The sequence below is a fragment of the Heterocephalus glaber genome, unplaced genomic scaffold (assembly GCF_053883595.1).
Source record: "Heterocephalus glaber isolate CG9 unplaced genomic scaffold, H.glaber_assembly_v1.0 deba00000331, whole genome shotgun sequence".
NCBI lineage: Eukaryota > Metazoa > Chordata > Mammalia > Rodentia > Bathyergidae > Heterocephalus > Heterocephalus glaber.
Window position 1 is genome coordinate 66,972,501 of NW_028258142.1, and position 14,003 is coordinate 66,986,503.

At 55.0% G+C, this 14,003-nt stretch overlaps 1 protein-coding gene across 19 annotated transcripts in view; it reads right to left on the reverse strand.

Annotated features, from left to right (window-relative positions):
* The window catches only part of Mppe1 (metallophosphoesterase 1), a 15,434-nt gene extending 8,100 nt beyond the window's left edge, over nt 1–7,334 (reverse strand). For 6 of the 19 annotated variants that reach the window (XR_015444894.1, XM_087195007.1, XM_087195023.1 and 3 more), the window contains exons 1-2: nt 7,203–7,310; nt 855–1,232 (exon numbers count right to left, since the gene is read on the reverse strand). Coding sequence is in view for 17 of the 19 variants with exons in the window: in XM_087195007.1 (XP_087051133.1) it covers nt 855–1,126 (272 nt within the window). In the remaining 2 variants the exon portion in view is untranslated. Of the gene's footprint in view, nt 1–854; nt 1,233–1,446; nt 1,562–3,923; nt 4,101–6,184; nt 6,266–7,121 lie in introns of those variants that run through there. The other 13 variants (XR_015444895.1, XM_013075265.3, XM_087195011.1 and 10 more) reach the window with 11 other exon arrangements.
* Nucleotides 7,335–14,003: the final 6,669 nt, after the last annotated feature.

The window sequence follows — 14,003 nt, forward strand, 5'->3', positions numbered from 1 at the left end:
TGGGGACGGGCATGGGGACCCCTCTGTCTTCTGGATCCCCAGAGGGGCAGGTGGACGCCACGGGGGGAGAGGAGCTGGTGGCGGCCACTAGGGCAAGGAGAGGCCCCACTGCCATGGCCACTGCTGCCCAGTGATGCCATCCTGGAGCTAGGGGGCCACGAATGTGCGGCCCTCCGCCAGACGGGTGAGGAAACAGATCTGTATCCGAGCCAGGACTCGGGGGACATGGGGCACAGGATGGACCTCTGGACCTCGGGGCGATGCGAGGGGGAGTGAGCCGCTTGCAGAGACAAGCATGGCGGGCCTGGAGGGGCCAGAGACAGGGCGGAGGATGGAGGTCGCCCAGTGGGAGGAGGGCAGGCGGTGAGTGTTCAGGGCCGGGCTTTCTCGGGGGAGGAAAAGCCGTGGTGACCAAACGGTGGCAAAGGCTGCTTAGCCGTGTGATGTACTTAGTGCCACTGAGCTGTGCGCTTAAACTGACAAAGCACGGTGTGTGTATTTCACCACAATTAAATGCAAACATGAAGCTTTCTGGGGGACAAACAGCCGATGGTGCTGGGCAGGGAGCGGGTCCCTCCCAGGGAGAAGCCACACAGCTGCCCACACCCTAGGGACAGGAATCCCAAAGGCTCGTGCTCCCTGCACCCAGCACCCCACAGCCTTCTTCACCCAGCTGCAAGGTTGCTGTCCAGTCAAGAGCTGCACAGCGACCCCCAGGTCTGAGCCCAGATCCGAACCCTGCACGCAACAGGCCCCTGCAAACAGCGGCCAGAAAGCCTCACAGCCCAGCCAGAGAGGAAGGCAGTGGGGAGTGGCTGGGCCATGGGGACAGTCCCGGGCCCAGTGCCGCTCACCTCCGGAGCTTGTCCAGCCAGTGGCCTTGAACTTCCCCCAGCAGGTGGGTGTCTGCCAGGACCATGGCTCTCAGCACAGGTGCCAGCGGCTCTCCACCCCAGGCAGGTGCCTCCACCTCAGCCCAGTGACACCGGCAGATCACTAAGTAGTAGATGAAGAACTCGCAGAACAGCAGCCCAGCGAAGATGATGGCTGTGAGCTTCAACGGCAGCAAACTCCTCTTCAGAAGGCGGAGGCCCTGCCTTCCCAGCCCCCACCCAGCAGGGCCCATGGCTCCTGCCTTTGAGGCCCAGGCACCAGGGCCGAGTCCGTCAAGAGTCCGGAGGGGAACTGCAGAGGCTGGGAGGGTGCAGATGGAGTCCAGCTGAACTGCCTGCCTGCCACAAAGAGAAAAGGAATGGTCACGTTCCTTGACTCGCCAGCGTTGCTGCCTCCCGCCTGTGAGAGGTGAATCGGAGTCCTGTGTACATCCCCAGAGCACCCGGTCATCTTCCCTTCATTCTGCCGTTTAAATTATGCACACTGTGGGATTCTCATATTAGAGAACCCATGTGGCATTTCAACTTGCGTGTCCGGTTTACCCCTCTTAACCTGTGGTCTCAGCTGCGTCCATTTCCTGCAGATATCCTTCCTCCTGCCACAGGAGTACTCCGTGGTGTGCGAATGCCACAGGAAAGGCAGATGACAGGGAAACGGGGAGAGAGAACTTTTGAGAAAGGGAAGGAGACCAAGAGACAGGGGAGGGGAAAGGGAGAGAAGCAGAAAGCATTAAGATGAGTCAGGCACAGGACCCGACGCCCACAGGGAGTGCGACCTCTGGGCACCACAAAATGCACCCATCGGGCTGGGGACCATGCCTGCCTGGCAAGCATGAAGTCCTCAGTTCGATCCCCAGTACGGAAAGAAAAAAATGCACCCATAAAAATACAAATTAATCAGAGCACATTCGCATGCGATACACCAGACTGAGGATAAAATGAACTCCTGCGGGGGACAGAGCTCAGCGGCACCGCCCGTCTGGCAAGCACAAGGCCCTAAGTTCACTCCCCGGTACTGAAGGAAAAAACTAGCTTCTTTGACGCCCCTCTGCCTCTGTGAGCAGGGACGACGCTGCAGGAACGCGCCTCCCACTGATGGGAGGACCCTCTAGAAACCAAGCACCGACCAGGGCCCTCCGAGGGTGGTGCTGAAGTATGAGACCCCGTGGGGAAGCCGGCAAACACCTCCTACCGACAACCTGACTCCCAGAAAGACCCGCGACCCCCACCAGGATCCCAAATACCAACAGGGTCAGCTGGGCCTGGGGGTACACAGCTATCATCCCAGCACTCTGGGAGGCTGAGGCAGGAAGACTGCAAGTTCGAGCCCAACCCAGACAGCTCAGCAACTAAGTGAGACCCTGTCTCAAAATAAATGAAAAAGGTGCCGATGATGGAGCCCAGTGCAAAGGCCCTGGGTTCAGTCCGCAGGACCACAAAGACAAAAATCGCAACAGATTCCTGCAGCCCCTGGTGAGCACTCCGTCGCTTTCCTACTCTGCTTACCCCCAGGGAAAGGGGTATTTGTGGGTGCTGTGCTTCAGAGACTTGACAATTGTCCCCAGGGCCACCGGGGACAGCCCGCACCCAGCGTGTGATGATCCACTCTGCACCCACTCATGCTCCTCACATTCATGGGCTCCCCACCAGGGCCCTGATGCTCAGGCTGGGAGACGGGGTTTCGGTGGGACAGAGGCTTCTCTCTGGGAGCCGTGCAGGGTTCCGACTCATCCTGAGTTGTTCTGGGGTGTCCAGGGGCCAGAGCCGGCGAGGAGACCCTGTGAGGGCCATGCCTGGTATGTGGTATTGCCTTGTCCTGGCCAGCACAGGAGGGGACAGGGGAGGAGGCGGACACCCTGGGGCTGCATCCTCTGCCCCCTCAGTTTCGTGCGGGCAGGGGACAAGGGCGTCAGTGTGCTGCGCTCAGCCATGCCCTGTTGCTCATGCTGGCATTACTGAGATGGCACAGCGCTCCATCCCAAGTGCACCGTTCCGACCTCGTCCATGCAGCCCTCCAGCCCCCCGCCCGCTGCCCTTCCCGGAAACTCCCTGAAAGCCACAAGGGCCTCATCCCTGGGTCTCTGCTTTCAGTGGCTCCTGTGGTGACCTGCAGGGGACACCTGGAGAGGGCACTGGTGGATGACAGCCCTGGGGCACCCTGCCCGCAGCCCTGCCCCTCAAAGCCCAAGCCTCAGCCCCAGGACGAGGCCACCTCCCCAGTCACCCTGGAGAACAGGGCCCACAGGTGCCAAGTGACAGCACAGGCCTGGGTGTGGCCTCCACTCGGCTGGTGCTGGCGACAGAGGGGCTCCAAGGTGCAGTGAGGACGATTCTTAAAGCCCCCCATGCCCTGGGTTTTTTGTTTTGTTTTGTTTTTGGTACCAGGGATCGAACTCGGGTCCTTGCACTTGCGAGGCAGGCAGTGTAACCACTGAGCTAAATCCCCAGCTTGTTCTGGTTTTGATTAATCAAACTTATCAAAGCCCAGGACCTGATCCTAAAATCTCATTAGCTTTCAGAAAACCTGGACTCTCCAAGACTCCTAAGCCCAACCCAGTCTGCAGGTCCCAGAAGAGGAGGAGAGGGGAATCTGCCCTTGGGTGGGTGGGGACACCTGGGTCCCCGGGACACACCCGGGTGCTTCCCACTGCTCCCCCACCCACTCCGTCCCTCCTCTCAGGTATGACTCAGGCGGAGGCTGCCGCCCAGCAGGAACCAGCCCAAGGGTCACAGAGGGACGGGTGTGGCTGAGCCGGCCCAGGGCTCCCCCTCCCCCACAGACTCCAATTCCCTAGAGCTGGCCCCGGGCCCCTGCAGGAGGGCCACAGGTGACAACCGAGGGGCTCTGGCCTGCCCCAGGCTCCTGGTTCTCGAGCACAAAGACGACCAGAGCAGGCCTAGAAGGCAGAAGGGAGGGGACAGTGAGGGACCAGGAAGAGCAGCTCTACCACCCGGACAGGAACTGAAGGGAGCAAAAGCCGTCCTCCGTCAGCTTTTAACCCCAAGCCCTTAGGACTCCTTGGCTCAAACCTGGAAAACCCTTTTCCTCTGCTGTTGGGACGGCATGGAGTTGGGTTTCCCCCGGCTGCCTGCAGGTGGGGACAAACCTTCCCCACTTCCCAGGAGCCAGCCAGCACCCGGGCAGGGAACAGGAAGTCTCTCCTACCCCTACCGCAGCAGTGTAGAAGGGAACTGCCCTGGCTCAGCAAGGCCACCAAGGACAGAAGAGCTTCCGGCTTCCGGCTTCCTGCGGGCAGGAGTCAGAGGCCCCTTGAGCCCCTTGCTCCCCCGGCCACCTGGCCCTGCCCTGCTGACCCGAGCTTCGATCTCTGGTCCACACCCAGCTGGGAATACCACCAGCGAGAAGAGCAAGGAGCCACAGCACACCTCCAGGGGCTCAGGACGCAGCAGCACCACTGTGTCCACGGCTTGCAGGCCACTGAGTGCTCTCAGAAGAGCATGTGAAACGTGCACATTCATCACCAAACCAGAAAACTCAGGACAGGAGCTGGGGCGGAAAGTATGTTCTAGGCATCGTCTGGCTTATGATTCTATCCATATCAGAGCTTTCTTCTGCATTACCATGTTTGGGGTAAAAAAATCAAAATGACAAGGGCTGGGGATTTAGCTCAGTGGTTCTGCTGCCTGCCTTGCAAGCATAAGGACCCGAGTTCCATCCCCGGTACAAAAAAAAAAAAAAAAAAAATCAAAATGACAGAGCGGGACACGGTGGCACACACCTGTCATCCCCACACTCTGGGAGGCTGGGGCAGGAAAACCTTGAGTTTGAGCCCAGCATAGCCAACTTAGTGAGATCCTGGCTCAAAATAAAAATGAAAATAAAAACAGGGCTGAGGATGTAGCTCAGTGAGAAGGCCCTGGGTTTGGCCTCCAGTACCAGGGAAAAAATCAAAATTACTTAAACTGCTACTGTTTTCACTTCCCGAGCTGGATTTGTCAGCATTACTAAGATTACCACGTAACAGCCCAACGGGAACCTCACAGGGTCTCTGCAGAACAGTGTAGATGCCTTGGACGAGACGGCAACACCCTCCAGACCCCTCCTCACAAATGGCGCAAGCTAAGTAGACCCTGAAGGCCTGGAGCCTGTGAGGTCTTGATTTCTGTCATTACACACACTTTACTCCCCATATCACAGCGACAATAAAAATGAAACAAAAGCCTGCTCACTAACATCTGCTATCACAGAATTTTTCAAAAATCTTGGAGAGACTCATTATTGGTTTATGAGATTAATTTGGTGACCTGTAACCAAGAGTTTTTTAAAATAAAATAGCCAGGTGTGATGGTTCATTCTTGTAATCTTTGCTACTCTGGAGGCTGAGGCAGGAGGACTGTAAGCAAGTTCAAACCAGCTGGGAAACATATAGATCCTCTTTCAAAAACTAAATAAAAAGCGTTGGGGATTAGCTCAGTGTAGAGGGCTACGTATAATGACAGAACATATTAGCTTGTACGGCAGAGTAAAGGCAAGGTACAGGACACTGCAGGACACTTGTGTTTCATTCTGACACTCATGCATCCGTGCTGGCCGGGACACAGATGCACTTCCCCATGCACACCTTTGGCTTCCTCAGTTTCTCAGCCGGGTCACTTTCTCTTCTGTCCCACACCTAGCTGCACACACACAGTAAGTGCTCAACTGGAGGCCATGACTCGGTGGCTTACTGTCTCACTTCCCAAACATTTTAGAATTATGAACACACATATTCTTCACCCTTTTGCTCTATTAGCGTCTTCAAATGCTTAAAAACCGACAGTTGTAGAAATGGGCAAAGCTGTAATGTGGTCCCTATCTGCCTTGACAAAAAGGTTCACTTTGATGCTGGGCGGAGCAGGTTGGCAAATTGGTGCACAGAACATGCGTTTCCTCCAGGCTTGTGTGGGATCCACAAAGAAGCCAGAGGCCCTCGAGGGCTCGAAAAGTCGGGCAATTTTCCCTTAAGCCTTTCTGGAGAGACTCACAGAAGAGCCCAGTAACTCCTCGCTTCTTCCTTTGCCCTGGAAGTCCAATCCCTGCTGGTCCCGGCAAGCCACTCAGACACAGGAAGAGACACACAGTCCAGAAAGCTGACCCGGCTTCCCTTGGGACCTAAACGCACTACTTTCCTAAGGGTGGGCGGGGCTGGGACAGAGCCCTGCGTGAGCATGCTGGGTAAATGCTCCAGCACTGAGCTACCTCCCAGCCCCAACCCAACTTCTGTATTAAAGGCGGGAGGAGGAAGAGGAAGGGAGGAGGAGAAAAACTAAGTCAGGAGAACCGACCTCACCTCTAAGGATTGCTCTGTACAGGGAGATCAGTACAAGGGCTCTAAACTGGCACCTGCTCCTCAAAATCAGAGTGAATTTATCTGAAATAAAACAGAAAATATGCTCCTTTGCTGAGTGATCATTCATTTAGTGAACTCCCAGCGAGTAACCCGACTGACCTAGAAAGACAAGAGAAAGCCGAGGTGAGAAAAATGACTGTCGTGCTGTTGCTCCAGAATAGTCGGTTAAGAATGCTGGCGGGCTGCAGGGAGAGGAACCTTCCACACTGTTGGTGGAAACGTAAACTGTCCAACCTCTGTCGGAATCCCAACCCTAACCCTCAAAGACCTAAACAGGAATTCCATTCACCCAGCTGTCCCTTCAGGTATCTTCCTGAAAGTCAGGCATCACATCACCGCGGCCCACGCACACCCACGTTTCATAGCAGCACAACTCCTAACAGCTAAATGTTGGAAGCGGCCTGTGTGTCCAGCAAAGGATGAAGGGATAAAGAAAACGCGGCGCTGACACACAATGGAGCACTGCTCTGCCATAACGGATAAACTTGAGTCACTTGCAGGAAACTGCTGCACCTTGAGACCATAATGCCAAGTGGAACACACCAGATACACAAGCTTAAATATCGCAGTTTCTTTTACATGAGAAACTCAAAATATAAATAAAGAGCAACAAAAGTTAGAAACTGGGAGCTAGATCTTTTGCAAAAGGGAAGAGGAGCAAGAGAGAGGAGGAGGCAGGGGAAGGGGGTGAAACAGATTTAAGCTGCGCTGTCATGCACACGGGTGCTGCAAACGCAGACTAATAAAAATAAAGCCTGGAAAAAAACTGCAAGAGAAAACACCTAAGAACTCTGTGGGGGCTCGGGCGGGACGCGCAGCTCAGTGGCCGGTGGACCCATGAAGCCTGCTCTCCAGCCCAGGAAGAAGCCCCGCACACCTGACCCGCGGCCGGCTCCCACTGCCGGACCCGGGGCCCCACTGAGCCCCAGAGGGCCCGCGCGGCGCCTGCCGTCCTCACCAACGCGCCCTCGGCCCTCCGGCGATCCTCGGTCCTCCCGCAGCTCCCCCGCCGGCCTGGACGGCGCTCCGAGCTCTCCCACCTTCATCCCGGGTCCCGCCCCGCGAGGCCGGGGCGACTTCCTGTTTCCGCAGCGCGGGTGGAGCTGTCACGGGGCTCCGCCCACCCACGGCTCGGAGGGCGGGGCGCCGGGCTTCGGGGCGCGGCGGTCCAGGGAGCAGGGACTGGCTGGGGCTGGTGGAGCGGGGCCGCCGCGACGTCCCTGCCTGGCTCGGGACCCCACCCTTCCCAGCCCAGCCCTGGCCGGCACCCTGGCCCAGCACGGACGTCACATGCCAGTGTCCTCAGGAGACAGACGTCCAGGACACTGCAGCTGGAGATGTAGCTGGGGAGCGGGAAGCCCGTGGGACAGGGTGGGAGAAGGTGACTGTGATTCCAAGGACACTCGAGGCCCATCGCGCCTTCAGGGCCCAGGGGCTGTGGTGCCAACTCCCACCCCAGCCAGCCCTGCGTATGGAGATCACCCGGCCGGTCCTTGGGGTGAAGATGGACGCCGGGACTGCTGCCCTGAGCCGTAACCCAAAACAGGATGCAGAGGGAGGTCAGCCTGAGAAAGAAACTGCAAGATCCAAGAACACTGACTAAATCCTAGATGCATAGCAGAGGAAAAAGAGCCCCTCAGTCTTTTCACTCCCTTAAAAGCAAGGCCTCAGGTATCATGTCAGTATTTATAAGGCAGACATTGGAAATAAAACTTTACATTAAAAGAATTATTTAGCATATGAAATCATTTGATAGGCATTTTTCATAAGAATCTCTCATCTGCTTATATTTGACTTGGTTTTGGGGGGGAAGTTTACATAGTTATGTCCTGTCCCCTTCTTGACTTGGCTTATGTGGGGCTTGGCGCTCCCCCCGGTGGGGGGCTCTTATCACCATGCAGCCCAGAGCACAGTGGTGCAGCTCAGACTCCTGCTGGCAAGGAAAATCAAGTAAGTTGTAAAAGGTAAGACACTGCGTGGGGAAGCATGCGGGAAATCTCTGTCCTTTCTCCTCCTTGTGCTGTGAACCAAATGGCTCTTTAAAGCCTTCAGAAAAAGAAAGCGAGGAGCACATGTGTGAGGCCCTGGGTTCTGTCCCCAGTACCACAAAATATGTGCATAGGGTGTGGCAGTGCTGATGCTGGCAGTGGTGATGCCAGTGCAGCAGCCTCGCCCCTGTTCTCAGGGGACAGGACCCCGGAGGGTGGTCGGCTGAGGCAGGAGCTCAGCATAGCCAGAGAGCCTTCAGGTGTCCTGCAGAGGAGGGAGCGGTGGCTGTCACCCCAGCTGGCTTTTTCTGGACACATCTAGGGCCCGAGAACCCCCCATGGGACATGGGAAGCAGCCCACCCCTGGTTTCCTTCCACCTGACACCAGCACGGGTCGGGTGGCCTTGTGGTGAACGGGGCAGGGGATCAGAGCCTCCCAGACTCACGAGGGCTGCAGATTCTCTACCAGCACCCTAAATGCCAGGTGATGAAGGTGATAACTGCTAAACGATCTGTCTTTAGACTCCTAGGTCCCAAAACACTGAGTGACCTTCGGGCTCCCTCAGAACACGGAACTCTTGCTGCATCCTTGAGTTTGTGTCTCAGCCGACGCAAAGCGTGGACATTGCTGTTCAGTTTACCTTGCAGAGGGAATGTGTCTGTCCACAGAAGAGCAGAAGCTCATCCCTGAGGTCAGAGACCTGTGGTGTTCCAGCCAGAGAAGAGGCAACAGGAGATGTAGTCCTATCCTATAGGGACCTTTCCTTCCCTATAAAGCCCTTTGCACCACACGGTTTGCAAGATGGAGCTGTGAGCATGATCGCCCCTCCACCCTCTCAGCGCTGACCCTTGAATAAACCTCATTTCCTTCCCACCAATTCAGTTGCAAAATGTTTCACCATTGTTGCTCATTGATGGATTATCCTTTATGATATCTGCACTTACAGCCCTAGCTTTCTCACAAATTATAGGCTCAGATAGGCTATGACCTGCCACCTGCCTCTCGTTTATCCACACTAGTAAGCACCTTTCTATCTCATTTAGCACTGTTGATTGTGACTTACTAATTTGGGTAACACCTTTGTACAATCTTTTCTCTGTCAGATTGCTGAGATGCTGGACCCCACATGCTGTACATATTCGTGAGATTGGTCACACGAACACCACTCCCATGTCTCTGTAATTTCTTTCTCCTTTTAAATTGTGATTGCTTTTTTTACCTTCCTTTCCTTAGTTTCTGTTCTAGCTTTTGGGGGCCATTTTGATAGCAGGAATCATAGCGATTATATAAAGCACTGACCAAAATCCCATCCACAAACATGCGCATCTGGGCTCAGACTGACACTTAGGTATGCTTACATACACTTTTCTGGCATCACGAGTCTTTGTTTACAACCACACAAGTGGCCAGCATTTGGGCTATAACTAAAGACTTTGGTCCTAGGTTAAAATTTAAATTCTGGTTGTAACCCAAGTTGTTCATATGTGAGGCCAGTCGTAACTTGAGAGTCCACTGGACTGGATTTTGAGTGGTGACCAGCCAGACCTCGCTCTGGTAACAGACTAGCCCAAGCAGGAACCAAGACGGCGGGGCTGCTAGGGAGAGGCCAGCAGTGCTGGGCCAAAGCTGAAAAATGGCCAGTAGACCATACCCAGCCTCTGCCAATGAAGGACATAGCAAGCGCCGAGGGGATGTGTCCTCTTCCACAGCCAGGGTCCCCTTACGTGGACCTACCTTGAAACAGAGGCAGCCCCAAATGAAAATGATTGAATTTTATGTTTTTGGTACCAGGGATCAAACTCGGGACCTTGCGCTTTCGAGTCAGGCGGCAGAATCACTAAGCTAAATCCCCGGCCTCAGAAATGACTGAATTTTAAACCTGAAATGCCTGAAATATCACTAGCATGCATGAAATCAAACAATATTGAAAAAACTATTCCAATAGAATTCTTCAAGCAGCACCAGATGGACACCTTCTTCCTCCTCCCAAAAAGAGATAAAACACAAGCAGACCGGCCCACTTGCTAAAGCACGGGAGGCTACTTCAGGCCTCCTGAAAAGAAGCCACTACTTCTGATGATTTTTATCTGCCCTGAGTCTCAAGACAAGAAGGTAAAAGAAGAGACCCTGACTTGACTGATCTTCTCACTAAGAACATGAGAGACAGGCTGGGGATTTAGCTCAGTGGTTCCACTGCCTGCCTCGAAATCGAAAGGTCCTGAGTTCAATCCCCGATACCAAAAAACCCCCAAAACTAAAAAACAAAACACGAGAGCCCCCTCGGGCCCATGGGCAGACTTTCCCCGCCTTATCTTCATCAGCTTACACAATGCCCGCCAGGCTGTGCCTGAAGGCGCTGATTTAGGGTACCTTTGCTCTCCGCCAGTAAAGGCCAGGGGACCTTCTCCTTTTCTGGAATACTCTGTCAGGGTAGCCTGACCCTGCGCTCCCCGGCCTACGTCATTTGTGTTTGGCTCAGAATAAACTACCTCGTTTTCCTTTAAAGCAGAGTGGTCATTTTGCATCAACACAGTGCCTGAGTTCTCCAGAGTCCGTGCAGTAGGGGGGAAGGCAGGCAAGCAAGAGAAGCTCAGCCATGGGGACGTGAAGAAAGGTGCATTTTTCCAGCTGACTACGGAGTGGGAAAGACTATCTAATGGGCCATGCTGTTAGTTTCCACAATGTCATACTGAAGAATTTCAGATGCATGCAATTTAAAATACTGGGCACTTATTTCAGAAGACTGAGGTCTTGCAGGGTAGAGTTTAACTGATCAAAGGTGACACCGATTACTGAAGTACCATTTCATAATCTCCGGGATTTACAAAGAATGTGGGATCCTGAGGAGTGACTGAAAGGCAAAACAAAGAAGACACCATTCAGAAATGCTATGCAGTTTTTAAAGCCAGCACACTGCCCCGAGAATGCTCAGGGTGTCTGCTCAGGGCAACACCCAGCGGGGAGAGGGTTGGTTAGAGCACCCAGCAGCCCTTTCCACAGCAGCAAAGAGCACTCAGAGGCTTTCCCAGGGTCGGAAAAATCATCTCCAGTCTTCAGTGGAAATATAAGACCCGAAATCATCCTGTGGAAACATTTCTTAAACAGACGGCTCTCCCGGAACACAGCTGTGCCAGGACTCCTGGAATCAGTCACTGTGACGAGGTCTTGCAGGAGGGCTGGGTGGAATAAACAGCACACCCGCTGGTCATCCCCTGTCTGGCTTATTCTGGCAAAAAGTGGTGGTGCACAAGCAATCCTGGGCATGCGGGCCTAAAGGTGGGCAGCAGAGCCAGCTTGCCCGCGCACTCCTTCAGAGCTCTGAACCCACCCCCCCCACACACATCCCAAAAGTCCTCTCTGCTGGGAAAAGCTCCAAGCACCCGTTGTGTGGCAGTGCACAAAGCACATCTCCGGTACCTGTCAGCCACCCAGCCTGGAGGCTGCCCGAGCAGCCCTGCCGTCTTAGTCCCGCTCTGTTTCTGGACCGAGGTCTGGCTGCTCACCACTCAGAGGCTGATACTCAGCAATGTGGTCTTTCGGAGCATCAGGGCTGGACACCCAAGATGCAGGTGTAGGCAGAGCTGACTTCTCCCGAGTCCTCTCTCCTGGGCTTGCAGACGGCCACCCCCTCACCATGTCCCAACATGGCCTCTCCCCGGGTGTCTCTCTGATTAGCTCTCTGAAGGCTCCTCTCCCAGCACATCACACTGAGGTTAGGACCTCAGCATGTGAACTGGGGGGGGGGGGGGGGTTCAGCCATAACAGCATTTTCTGCACCCAGGTGAAGGGCGGCCAGGCATTCTTGGGCCAACTCGGGGGATTCTGTTGAGATGAAACCCACCACAAGTGCATCCAGTGCCCAGGCCTGTGTGCCTTAGGCCTGGAGAATAAAAACAGGGTAGCTGGAGAAGCTTGACACGGGGACAGGTGGAAAGAAAGCTTTGCCTGTCAGTCTGCTTATTTAGCCTCGGCTTCGCTCTGGAAAGGACACCGAAGGAGGAGACTCCCAAAGCAACAGGGACCCAGCGTCCATCCTGATGCTGCCCGCCCTCTCACTGGCCCTCGACTTCTCAGCCTCTGCCCTGCCCTTCACATGTGGCTCCGTGGCCAAGGTGCCCACCCAGGCCGTGGGGGGAGACATTCAGGAGTATACTATGGCCTGAGAGAGGTCTGCTGATTTCAATAGTCAGTGATTAACAGAAACCTACAGGTGCCGATTACGCACTGCAGTCTGCGGCTCCCCAGGCTGTACTGGCGCGTGAGTGACAGCCTTTGTTGGTTCTTTCTCTGGTGCTGGGAAGGAACCCAGGGCTCCATACATGCCCACAGGGCCTCTGCCTGAGTGGCAAAGGCCATGGGGCAGTTGAGGAAGGGGTTGGAAAAGGTGATTTATAACTTGGACACACCAAGGAAGAAATGAGGCTTGTATTACAATTTAGGGAATCAGGCTGTTTGCAAGCTTCAACCCCATAGAAAAAACAGTACACTGCCCCAGGATATTTGTCAGTTAGACAAGGAAGCCATTAAAGTGCTTTTTGGCAGATGTTTAGGTAGGCTAAGACCCGTAATAAAGTTTATCGAAAGACACAATGAGCAGTGAGACACAGTCACAGTCACAGTCCAGGGGGAGGGGGGCCGAAGAGAAATCCTGCCCTTCCCAACCTTGATCTTTAACAAAAACTGACCCTGAAGACCAAACACAGAATGCATTTGACTTTAAGATGAAGCATCCAGAGCAGTCCTGAGTGTCTCCAAAAGCCCAGCTCTCTGCTCCGAACACGATGAAGAACACACAATGGAGAGAGGGCCCCTCTGCTGCCCACCCATGGGAGGCCTCCGGAGGAGAAAGCCGGGCAGGGAGACCTCAGAGATTCCATCTGCTTTCCTAACTCCTCCTGCCCTTGGTAATCTTTGCCTCAAGGACACCTCGCCTCTCTCCACAAGCTGCTTCAACAGCAAATGCTCAGCAAAACCAAAATCATCACCAGGCCCTTGCAACAAGCATCCCAGCAAGTCTTTTTTACACAGACTCCTGTTGTCCTCCAGACCTAGAAGTGGCTCTCCAGGACACATTTATGTGGGTCAGCAGCATTCCTAAGAGGTTAGGTAGAAGTTGGGTGTGGTGCACATCTGTGATCTCAGACTTTGGGAGGCTGAGGCGGGAAGACTGCGTCTGAGCCCAGTCTGGGTTAGTTACCAAGATCTTGTCTCAAAATAAAAAGTAAAAAGGGTCGGGGATGTGGCGCTGTACAAAGCCCCTGGGCTCAATCCCAAAAGGAGGGGAGGAGCTGGTGTAGACATGCCCAGGAGCCTGCAGGGCAGCACACCTTGGGGACCAGCTCCATGCCCTGCACCCTCCCACCTCTGCATCCTCCCACCTCTGCATCCTGGGTCTGAACAGTTTGCGACGCCAGGGCCCGGCACCGCAGTGTTCACCTCCCCAAGCAGGGGTTGCGACCCAGCACCCACAATCCTGCCTCCTCTCGCCCAGATGGGGAGCTGGCCACAGCCGGGGGCCTGGTGTCCCCCAGGGCCCCGCCAGGGGAGCCACATCCAGGACCCAGCCAGATCTCCCCACCCTGGACCCCAGGACTCCGCCAGGGAGCACCTCCTCCCCCTTGGTCCGCGCTAGCGACCCCCACAAAGCACCTGTTGCCCAGCAGGGGACCCCGGCCCCCAACCGGCCTGTCCCGGGGCTGGGCCGGGGCGGAGTCTGCAGGAACCAGTTGGGGTGGGAGGGGCCAAGGACAGGCGTCCCGATTGGTGTTCA